Source organism: Geospiza fortis, unplaced genomic scaffold (assembly GCF_000277835.1).
Source record: "Geospiza fortis unplaced genomic scaffold, GeoFor_1.0 scaffold173, whole genome shotgun sequence".
Lineage (NCBI taxonomy): Eukaryota > Metazoa > Chordata > Aves > Passeriformes > Thraupidae > Geospiza > Geospiza fortis.
Genome location: NW_005054334.1, coordinates 4,906,642 through 4,917,730, shown reverse-complemented (window position 1 = coordinate 4,917,730; position 11,089 = coordinate 4,906,642). Strand labels below are relative to the sequence as shown.

The window sequence follows — 11,089 nt, the reverse complement described above, 5'->3', positions numbered from 1 at the left end:
GGGAGCTGCCTGAGTTCCTCAGAAACTGGTGGCCATTGATTTATTCCTCTGTGGCTCGGTTTGAGTTGAAATGACAACAGCCAGCTGTGAAGCCTGGGGTACTTAGCAAAAGTTCTCAGTCTCGGATGTCTCTGTTTGATGCATATGTGGCCAATGATGGCAGGTTTCTTAGGCATGGAAATCCCCCAGCAGGGCTGTCACTGAAGACACTTGCACTGCCTCTCACCAGACACAGTCCATCAGTGGAAGAAAGGGATTATATTTTGTCTGCAGCAGGATGGAGGGATACCACAGATGCCTTATTGTCAGCAGTGCTGCAGATCTGCTGTGTGTTTTCCACAATGCCAGCTTGGTTAATGACTTTTAGGAGCCAAGGAAAAATAGTGGGTCTGCAGCTTCATTAAGATTTTCAAATCAGTGTTGGCACAAACTGACCGAGCTGAGCAGCATCAGACAGACCTGCCTTGTGAAGATAGGCAGCTTCACTTGCCAAAAGCTGTTCCGTTACTGCCCTGGCCGTTGCTGCCTTTGGACTGCTACTGACTTCATGTGTAGCAGTAGAGATTGGACTGCAGTCCAAAGCAAAGTCCAGTTCCTGAATTCTGCTTGGGTTTTGTATGTACAATCAGACAATTACTTTAGTGAAAGGGACCTCTAGAAGTCCTGCTTAAGGTAGAGCCAACAAGAGCAAATTCTTCAGGGCCCTGGGCAGCAGAGTTCTAAGTATCTTCAAGGATTGAAATCCCATATGCTTCCTGGACTCCTGCTCCAGCGTTTGACCACCTTCATGATAAATGTTTTCCCTGCTTCCTACTGAATTGTGAATTTCCCATTTTCCAGCTAGCACTTGTTGCCTTTCACTGCGCCTATCTGAGTAGAGCAAGGGGTCCCCTTTCATCCATACCTGTTGGGCACTTGTAGACAGGAATACAGACTCTTGGCTCTCTCTTCTTGAGGATGAACACACCAGTTTTCTCAGCTCTTCTTCAGTACAGTGAGTGCTCCAGCCTGGTATGTCAGTGGCTTTTATATTGTGGGGATCCAAATGTGGACACAGCACTCCAGATGTGGTCTCACAAGTGTCAAATTGGAGGACAGAGTCACTTCCCTTGAGCTGTGGGCTGCAACCTTGCTAGGGCAGCCCATTTTGTAGCCTTTGCTGCAATGATATTTTCAGGTAGGTGTTGTAATTGCATGAGCAGGTCCTGGCAGCACCTGTGACATTGTCAATATCTACTGTAGCTCTTTCACCTGCATTCAGAATCTAGGTACAAAGTGGCAACTCTCTGCAAAGTCTTTTGTTATTGTTTGCTGCAGGTGTGTGTGAAAGTAAATACTAAGATGTTCTCTTTTGATTTAGCATGCAAAGAACAGGCATAATTCTAGTATGTGCTGCCTTTGAAATGGTTTGTTTCTCTGGTCTGAAGGATAAAGTTCAAGTTTCTAGTGAAAAAGTTATTTATCATGAGCAAATGTGTAATAATTAGTTAATAGATACACAGAACGCTAACTGGGCAAAGCCAAAGGGTAGAGCCAGCCAGAGTCCAGTGCTACATGTGGTGCTGAGCCTGCAGGGCCAATGGGCTGTAGAGCCGGCACAGTGTGAGGTGAAACCTCTCATGGGGAGCATGTGGAGCAAAGGCCAAAGGATCACGAAGCACAGCAGTGGGACATGCTAAAGGGCCAGCAGATGCTTCTGAGTTACTGCAACACAGTGTTCTGGTTCTGTCATTATTGCCTTTCTCCCTTGGCCTTCATCCTACTCCAAGCCCCTGTTTCTGTGCAATGGGTTGACAGGGAATGTGGTTGCTGCCTGGCTGTGACCCATGGGAGTGACAGATCAGTCCACCTGCTTCAAAACCTATGTGTGCTCACTTCAGGTGATGTCTCTGTTGTCACAACAGCCTTTTCCCTGCCTCTGCTCTTCCATGACCCTCATCTGAAGCAGGTACTGTTTTGCTTCAGACCTGAGTGGAAAAAAATGTTTGTGATTGCTTTTTCTTGTGGCAGAGGAGTACTCAGTCTAGTGCTTGGGTTCAAGAGAATACCCAATGTTGGTATGCATGAAGTTTTTCTGTTCTAAATCTGCTCTTTGGGGGTTCTGCACCTTGTTCAGGAAATGAAGTTATAGCACATCTCCCACAGCATGCACCAGCTCCCTACGAGCTCCCAAAGGGAGGGTACCAGGGTACTTTTGGTTCTGATGGATAAAATAATTGAGCCTAGAGCAGTAAAAGCTCTAGAACCTTTCTACCTTTTAGAAATAGGTTTAATCTTGAGATCCTACCATGAACAACAGAGAGGCTTAGGTCTCCTGCTTCTAGGGAACTGGAAACACATTTTGAAAGGGACCTTTTCTCTGAGACCCAATTATATTATCAGTGTGGTGGTGCCTGAAGCAAGTCTTTGTTGCTTTGTTCTGGAAAACACACAGCTTTATAGCTTGTATAAATTTCAATGCTGTATTTCTCTACCTCAGTTCCAACTTAAACTAATTTTTAAGGGCAGGGGGAGGGAGGGAAAAGAGGAAATCATGGAATACATTATAGAGGCTACCACCACTGGTCATATGTTTAAGTCAGACCTCTCATCAGCTACTGAAAAAGAGAACTGAATACACTCTGCTGGCCAGCTGCCTGCAGTTATGAAATCTATTAAATTCAACTCTTCTGCTCCTGATTGAAACCTCTAATTTTAGGAAAATGTTTTCTTGGTCTGTAGAAAAACACCTAAGGAAGGTAAGGATAGGATAGCATTGCTACCTCTGTCTGCCAGGAGGGAAGAAGTACAAAGGATGTGGGGATTAAGTAGTTAATTTGAAAGATATTCTGGATTTTTTTAGAAGCAGCTCTGGATTAAATCTTTTGTGTTGCTCTCGTGGTGAAATAATAAGCGTGGTTCCTAAGTGATTGACGGAAAGTAGGCTGAAATCTGGAAAATACGTTGCTAATAACTCTTCTTTTCTCTGCATACAGGGAAACAGCTGGATGGCATCTGGTAAGTGACTAGATTTAAATTGCATAATGTGGGTAAAACACTGGCGTAGGAAGTATTTTCAATATGCAGTTATATAGGCTTCAGAGCTTAGGAACATGGAAGAGAGAGCAAGGCACTTTTTGTTCATGAATACAGATTGGCAGTAGGATTATGTACAGTCAGGTGCTAGTTAAACCACTCTGTTCAAAGCTCAGTGGACCCCATGGAATAGGGTGTTGTTAGTAGCTGTTGTGTTTTTTGTGCACCTGTTTACTTTTTCAAGGATAAGATGGTGTCCTTGTCCCAAGCACTTTGTCTTATAATTCCAGGCATGACTAAATATGATAGTAAAAGAGTAGGTGGGAAGAAGGTATTACAGAATCGAGTCTTCTGTCATATAAGAGCAGTATCTACATTCAGTCACCAAAAAAACCCTTAATTTCCTATAATTCACACCAAGAATTTTGATATCACACAAAGAGAGTTTGTTTGGTTTCATTTTAGAGGCAATAAAACCCCTAAACCCTTGTCCATCCATTTTCCTCTCTTCGGATCTGTCTCCAGTGGCTGGCTGACCAGCTTGTCAGGCAGTGAGAAATCTCTGTCAGGGTGGTAGCAGAGCTAGTTCTGTCTCTGAGGGCTGACCTCACTCTTAGCCCGTTAGCTGAGAGAGGCTCATGGCTGGGCTCTTAGCTAAACCTGTTCTTTCCTAATTGCTTGCAGGATTACAGTAGGCTTGATAATCATTGCTTCCATATCCATTCATGTCCCAGCAGATCCTGTTCCCACTCACAGAAACACATTGACCTTTTCTTTCAGTTATTCCCTTCATTATGTCCTTGAGCTCATCAGTTTATCAGTGATTTATGTGCTAGGCTATTTTCTTTTTTCCTTTATTTTTACTTGTTTGTTTTGTTTTGTTTTCTGTGGCAGGCACACCTCCATAATAGTCCATAAGGATGAATTCTTCTATGGTAGTGGAGGGATCTCCAGCTGTGCACCTGTAAGTTAAACTTAATTTTCTGATAATTTTTTGTAAAGTTACCTGATCAGAATTGCTTGTGTTACTGTCTTTTAGAAAAGCAGCAAAAGACTTCTGAATTCAGGCAGATGCTGAAGCCAGCTGCTTGTCATGGTTTCCCAGGGTACTGAGGGTGAGGGGAGCATGGACAGTGGGTTTAAGCCCAACTCAGTTCAGGCTGGGGGTTGCTTCTTCTGGTAGAGTCTATCCAGAACACCTTTTGCAACTGCTTTGCCAGAGTGACACCTTGTCCAATTCTGTATCACTAAGTGTTACATGCAGACTTTTTAAGAGTAAAAAAAGGGCTGTTTTCTCAGACCTTTCTGTTCTTAAAAGGGTAAAATGGATGGGCGGTGCTTCTAAAGGAAAATTTTGCCATAGCTTAGAGCTTTCAGCCCAAAGAGCCAAATTTACCAGCTGAAATGGAAGTTTCATGTTCCTTCTCATTCTCTTGAGTACAAAACAAGGGAGGCCAGCAGGGCTTTTTGCTTGATAAACATACCAAAAGTTCCTTCTTTTGTGCTTGCACAAACCATAACAGCTTTATTCAGTAGAGTCCTCCAAGAAAATTCAGCCTGATCATTTGACAGTATCTTCTGGCTGTTCATTTTTTCAGGGAGGGACACTTCTTGGCCCTCCAGACACAGTTGTTGATCTGGGGAACACTGAAGTCACTGAAGAAATTTTTCTGGAATACCTTTCCTCTTTGGGGGAATCTGCATTCCGGTAAGTAACAGCCTGTACTGGAAAACCTGTGTACCAAAAAGGTGCAGAATGGAGGAAGGTTTTATGAAACCAATCCAGCTCCCAGAGCTTCTGTCTGCTTACTCTGTCATTTGGTACTCTTCAAATATGGACTGGACTGATGCACCAATACACACAAGGAGCTGCCTTCTAGGCTGGGAAAGCATTCTTCTGGGAAGTCTTTAACACTGTTTTTTATAAAATCCAATAATGCCTGAAATGTTTTTGAGAGAATCACCAGAGAAAATGAAATCTCTCAGTAAATAGCAGTTTGCCCTGTGAGTCATAGGTAGTCACTGTAGTAAAGCTGCCAATTTTCACATGAGTAGAAGCAAGGTCTTGACTGTTAAAGAGTTTACTCTGCTTCTCACAAGAGTAGGAAACCACAACATTTCGTGTTCTGGCTGTCTTTCAGAGTCAATAATTCCTGTGATTTCTCGTTACTGCTACTGTGGTTTTAATTGAAGAAAGCTGACCTCACCTATTCTTCTAAAAATGGTTGCATTAAAGTCAGGGATGTGGAGAGATGTCCTTTTCCACCCTGATTCAATTGAATTTGAGGGTGAATTGGTGTCTGTATTTTACCTATTTGCCTTAGAATTCTTTGGGGTGGGGGGAGGAAGTGCTAATGTAAGATGTTCTTCATTAAGGGTGTAAGTTTTTTTCTGCTTGTATGATTTATTGCTGAATCTGTGGGGTTTTTGTTTCAATTTCTTTTCTGTGGCACAGAGGAGAGTCTTACAACCTCTTTGAACATAACTGCAACACCTTCAGTAATGAAGTGGCACAGTTTCTGACAGGAAAAAAAATCCCTTCCTATATCACTGACCTTCCATCTGAAGTTCTCTCCACGTGAGTATGGATGCCCCTCCTCTCTGTAGCTGCTTCATGCTAATGCTTAAACATTTGACAGAGCCAGCAGTACCAGTTTCTGATGGATCTGTCTGAGAACCAGCATAAGATTAAGGAGAGGATGCAACTTTCTTTACATCAACACTTGCAACACTGTATGACAAGTGCTAACTGGCACTGATGTTCCAAAGAAGAGAGAAAGATGTTCTTCTGCCTTTAACTTAAACTAGCTATTTTGTGATGGTCTCTTCAATATAGAAGGGTTCAGAAAACAGTGCAAGGAGTTTTAAAAGTAATTTCTCTAAGCCCCATAATTGCAGAGGTGTCACTTTGCTTCTGAAGAGGCAGGGGAGATACAATTTTAAAATTAATGCTGCAGTTTTAAATCTTGGATTGGGTGGAAAAAGAGGATATGAAAAAAAGGAAATTAAAAATTTCCTGCTTGATAATTCAGACGTTGTTTTTGTTTGTTTTTTTTTAACCCTCAGCTAGTGAGGATCCCAGTAGGATGATGTGAGCTCCATCATTTATGTCTTACTTTTCATAACAGTGGTGTAGCACATTATTTGTGAGACATGGGTCTTCTACCCTGCACTCTTAGAATTTCAGATCTCTCAAAATCAAATAAAGTCTGTAACAGAGGGAGTCTTACTGAAAGACAAGCCAGGTGCTACAGATTGCAACAGAAAATATTCTGGGAGTGTTGAACCACTGTCTTCTAAGTAAACTAGAGGCTATTCTTTTGGCAGGCCTCAATATTGATGTACTTAATGGAATACTGCAGGTGCATAACAAGGATTTTGTTTGCACACTTAAGTAGAATGGATTACTGAGAGCTGGTTTCAGACAGTGTTACATTAGCAGTCTAGGCATGTTAGGACTGAGAACTACCTTATCTGATGATTATATGATATAAAGTCATGTTTAAGTTTCTTAGTTATTGAACAGTAAACTAATAGGTTAAATTAGTGTGCTTTAGTTTGTAGTGGGAGTCTTTTCTTCAAATTTGCTTCTAGAATGTTGGTTTGATTGCACTCTAGGAAGTGAGTGCACTTCAGTGGTAAATGGGAGTTGTTGACCAAGTAAACTATTTGAGATGTTTATTTCTTTACCTTCTCAGACCTTTTGGACAAGCTTTAAGGCCCCTCCTGGACTCCATCCAGATCCAGCCACCCGGAGGCAATACCTTCAGCAGACACAATGGACAGAGCTAACAGGAGTGACCCAGTGTGCCCAGCCTCACCAGGCCTCTTCCTTTTTAAACATGAATCTACCAGATTTCTATTTTATAATTTCTCATGAGAATTAACTCTAAAGAAGTTACAAGACAAGTTTTAAAATTTCCTGGGGAGAGAATTTATCAGGGTGCATGTAAGACAATGCTACCAAAAATATTGCCATAATTTCTAATAGTATTATACTAATTTATAAAGGCTGTCTTGTCCAAGTAAGCTGACACTTTCTACGTAACTCCTGTGCTGGTAAGTGGAAATTCATTCCATGAGCATTCAATGGCCCATTACACAATTTGAATTAAGTAAGGGGATGTCCTGGCCATCCCTTGCATCTCTGTCTTGTCACTGCCTCTATTTTGAGGGTATTTGCTGAAGTCTAGCAAAAAAAGCAGAGCAAGTATTGGTAGCCTAGGAAGTGAAGGTGTCCCAGGATTAGTCTGCATATTTCACTGACATTTGCTCAAAGGAAGAGCTGAACTCATCTGATTAGAATATTTGCAGTGGTACAGGTGTATGGGAAAGGTGATGAAGCTGAACCATGTGTCAGTGTCACAGTCAGAAGCTGAAATTCAGTGGGACTTGCTGTGGTGGGAGGGAACCTGGAGCTGAAGGTTACCAAGAGCCTTGTAATTCCAGATCCAAGAGTTATGGGAAAGAACCAGCTGAGAGAATCTCATGAGCAGAAGTGGTAGAGACAAATTTCAGGTGAAAGTAAAATGAAGTGAAAACTTTCCTTTTCTCACACATAAGCTTATGAGCAGATAGACAGAACCTTGTTAATGCATAAGAACTGTTTTCTTGGTTTTTTGTTTTTCCTTGCAAAGCCAGAGTTACGGTACAGCAAGGCAGGAGTAGCATGGCAACTGCATGACAATACCAGTTGGACCAATTCTGCCTTCAATATCCAATTGCAGACACAGCAGGAGTTCCAACAAAGTGCTGCCCTTTCCAAAGCAGTCAAGCACATCAGGGCTCTCCTTAAGAGAGATAAGTGCTAGGTCTCCCCAGTTGTGAAGAAAATGAGAAGAGTAAAATTAAGCTTTTCTGTGGAACAACTGAGTTTCTTGGGATACATGCAGAAGCAGTCCTGTGCTTAGATTAACCTTTGATTATAGCAATACTGCATCTTCTAGTTTAAGATTTCTAGAGCTTTGCATTTACTTGCAGTGGGAAAGAACGGGGGAATGAAAAAATAGGCACAATGTTTTCTTTTCGTACATATATATATATACACACTACTTTCCTGAACAATTTTGTAGCAGTTACATTTAGGAAGGAATATAAGAAAGACATCAGATAAACCCCAGAACACTGCTGATGCTCTGTATATGGGGATTGCACATCCCAGATGCTGCCAAAAAAGCATCTATGCAAATGTACAGCCCTTTGTCCAGTGCTTTGTTGTGAAAAGTATTGCTGCAAGTTCAGTCCTGCATCTCAAACTTCCTGCACTGGGAACTTCTTATATACCTAAAGGAGATGTCTTTCCTGTGCTAGGTTCTTTCTCCCAGAATAATGCAGATTGATAAATTTCTCACACTGTTATTCTATGTGGACAATAACAGTTTGTATTTTTCAGGGGTTGGATTAGAGGAAAACTGCAATTTTGTCACTGTCAAATACTCTGTTGTCATGCACTTTGTGGAGCCAGTGCACAGATGGGAATAGGGTATTGTCAGGGCATTCTGCTGTTTCATGTTCACCTGCTCTCAGTGCACAGCCGTGGCCCCTACAGCCCAGATGCTTCTTTTCCTTGTCATTCTCAGCTTGTGCCATCAACTTCTCCTTAAGCATTTCATTTGACAGACTGGACTCAGAGATAACTGTAGCAGTTACTACAGATGGCTTTTTTACAAAAGCTTTCAATCTTTCCCCCTCCAAATGCCCTGTTTGCAGAAAACATTCTATGAAAGTCAGTTATGAATGCCTTTAGATGCTCCTGGAGGAAGGATTGGTGTTTGGTTTTACTACACCATAGGTTAGTTTTCCTGTCCAGTATATATATTATCTCCAGTCTTTTCCCATACATATTTGTGAAGAGTAACCAGCCTTTCATCTTGATACACACATCACTGTGCCACAAAATGCTGTAAATCATGTTAGAGATCTTGGAGCTTCCTCAGTTGAGCAGATACACTCAAGCTGACACAGTGCAGCCCAACATCCTGGTGTGCTCGTTTGGTACCTGCGAGCAGCACAGCTGTGCTTGCTTGCCCTTCAGCAAACTGTCACTTCAGGCACAGCTGCCTGTGATGGAAGCACTGGTGCCATAGTTTCTGCCCCACACACTTACATAATGAGGATACACCCTGTATGTCCACCACTTTGGATGTCCTGAGCCTAGTTCCTGCTTGGCTGCCTACTTCAGGACTTTTTCATCCTCTCGGGGCAGGAAAGAAAAGGAAGACATTCACCCTGTGCATTTTGCAATCTGCCTTTTCCCCTCCTGAGCAGAGCCCCTTTGCAGAGATAATGCTCCTTCTTTAAGGTGACTGGGTAAAATTTCACTCAGCCATATATTGTTTGCAATAGTCAAAGAGCTCCTGGGCTCAGGACCTACTCTTGTGTTTCATGGCAAAGAACTGTAAGAGGGAATCCTCTTTGCTTGCTCTTACTGGGTAGTGAGACCCCTGTACCCTGTAGGACTCTTAGGAAACCTGTTTTCTCCAAAGATGGTTATGTGTAAATTGCAGGACTGTGCCGTCAATGTTCCACCCAGCTGAAAACAAACTAGACTGAGAAGTGTATGTAAATGTATATAGGTGATGAACTTCAGCCAGCTGTTGGACAAAGGGGCATGGAAACTGAAATCCTGAAAAGGAACAGAATCCTTTTGCCCACACTTACTATTCTGTCTTGTATTGCTGAGGTTCCCTGTGCCATTTAAAAAATGTTAATAATGTCTTTAGGCAGAAAGTGATGTTTTGATTTACTTGTGGGTTTTTTTCTATTACAATAAAAATAAATACAACACATTTTTCTGATTGAATGCATGTGCCCACGCAGCTGCCCAGCCAATGCAGCTGCCCAGAAGTCATTATCTTCGCTCTGGTCCCATCTGGGAAGTGTAGCTTGAGAAATTGCCCAAGCAGTTTGTGCCAGGTGCTGCTACTGGAAGTAGTGGTGGTAACTGCCCTTTGCTCAAACTAGCCAAAGACAATACACTTATTTAAGTCTGGGAGATCTTTTCTTCTGTAAGTACTACAGTATTTAAAACCATACTCCTGCAGCTTGACACAGCTTGGATGAGGTGAATGAAGATGTTCTGTCAGCCCAGGTTTTGTTCAGCCTTTGGTCATCTAAGTCTACATGTATGAAATGTCTAATGTCTGCTGTTGAAGAAGAGGCCAAACAGAGTTTTAACATGGAAAAAAAGTATTTTCCTGACTGCCTTGATGCTACTTCCAAAAGGGAAAAAGAAAAGGAAAAAAGCAGTAGAGTAAGAAGTAGACTTCCATGATTGAGTTCCTCTGGAGCTTCAGAGGGGATATTGGGGAGGATTATATAGCACTGCCTAAAATATCTGGCTCTGGGGAAGAAATTCATTCTGCTTGATTCAGCCTTCTGCATGCTTATTGATGGCATCCAAATGATAAACCACAGAGTTTCCTGTTTGTGTAACAGTCTGTATCAGCACAGTACAGAAAAGGTCTTGTAACAGAAAGGGATTGTAACAGAGATGTGTGATTGTGATTATTTTGGCTGTGTTCTTCAGATGTGCTGGTTTGCCACCAAGTACTAGCACTGCCCCATAGAAAATACCTGGAAACAGGTATTTAATTTTTTTTAATTTTACTTTTTAAAAATTAAATTTTAAAACTAAAAGGAAAACCTTTACCTTAATGGCACCTCTAGAAGGAGTGTAAGCCAGTGCTCACAGTTGTTTGCGTTCTAAACTCAAACAAAATTTCCTGGCCTTTCCTGCTGGTAACAGAGGTTTTATTCCTGACAACAGCTGCTGCCTATCCAAGCGGCAACCAAGCGAATGTACCAGGAGTGGTTGGAGTGTGGAGTATTAAATAACCATTTAATTCTGGCCCTGTTCTCAGAGCTAACCAGGCTGAGGGAACAGCCACAGCTGTGGACAGCTGTGCACTTCAGCACAAGGCACCTTTATGCTCCCAGGGAAACCAAGCTGTCCCAGCTCCTCACCAGCTGACACCAAATGGCCACCAAGGAGCTTCCTGGAGGGGCACTTTGACATGAAGAGACTCCCTAAAGCAGCAGGACAAGCTGAGGAAGCACAGCAGGTAATTCAGGT

General features: G+C 42.3%; 1 protein-coding gene across 1 annotated transcript; it reads left to right on the top strand.

The window, feature by feature from the left end:
- The first annotated feature begins 1,164 nt into the window (after positions 1–1,164).
- DESI1 (desumoylating isopeptidase 1) lies at positions 1,165–9,817 on the top strand. The gene is made up of 6 exons (XM_005421949.2): positions 1,165–1,177; positions 2,976–2,997; positions 3,910–3,979; positions 4,614–4,723; positions 5,471–5,593; positions 6,714–9,817. The coding sequence occupies exons 1-6, from the start codon at positions 1,165–1,167 to the stop codon at positions 6,805–6,807; spliced, it is 432 nt and encodes a 143-aa protein (XP_005422006.2). The 3' UTR covers positions 6,808–9,817.
- Positions 9,818–11,089: the final 1,272 nt, after the last annotated feature.

Bases quoted from the DNA above. Each gene is read 5' to 3' on its own strand.
- DESI1 (XM_005421949.2), top strand. The intron at 2,998-3,909 runs GTAAGTGACTAG...TTTCTGTGGCAG, and splicing joins AAACAGCTGGATGGCATCTG to GCACACCTCCATAATAGTCC. The intron at 3,980-4,613 runs GTAAGTTAAACT...TCATTTTTTCAG, and splicing joins GGATCTCCAGCTGTGCACCT to GGAGGGACACTTCTTGGCCC.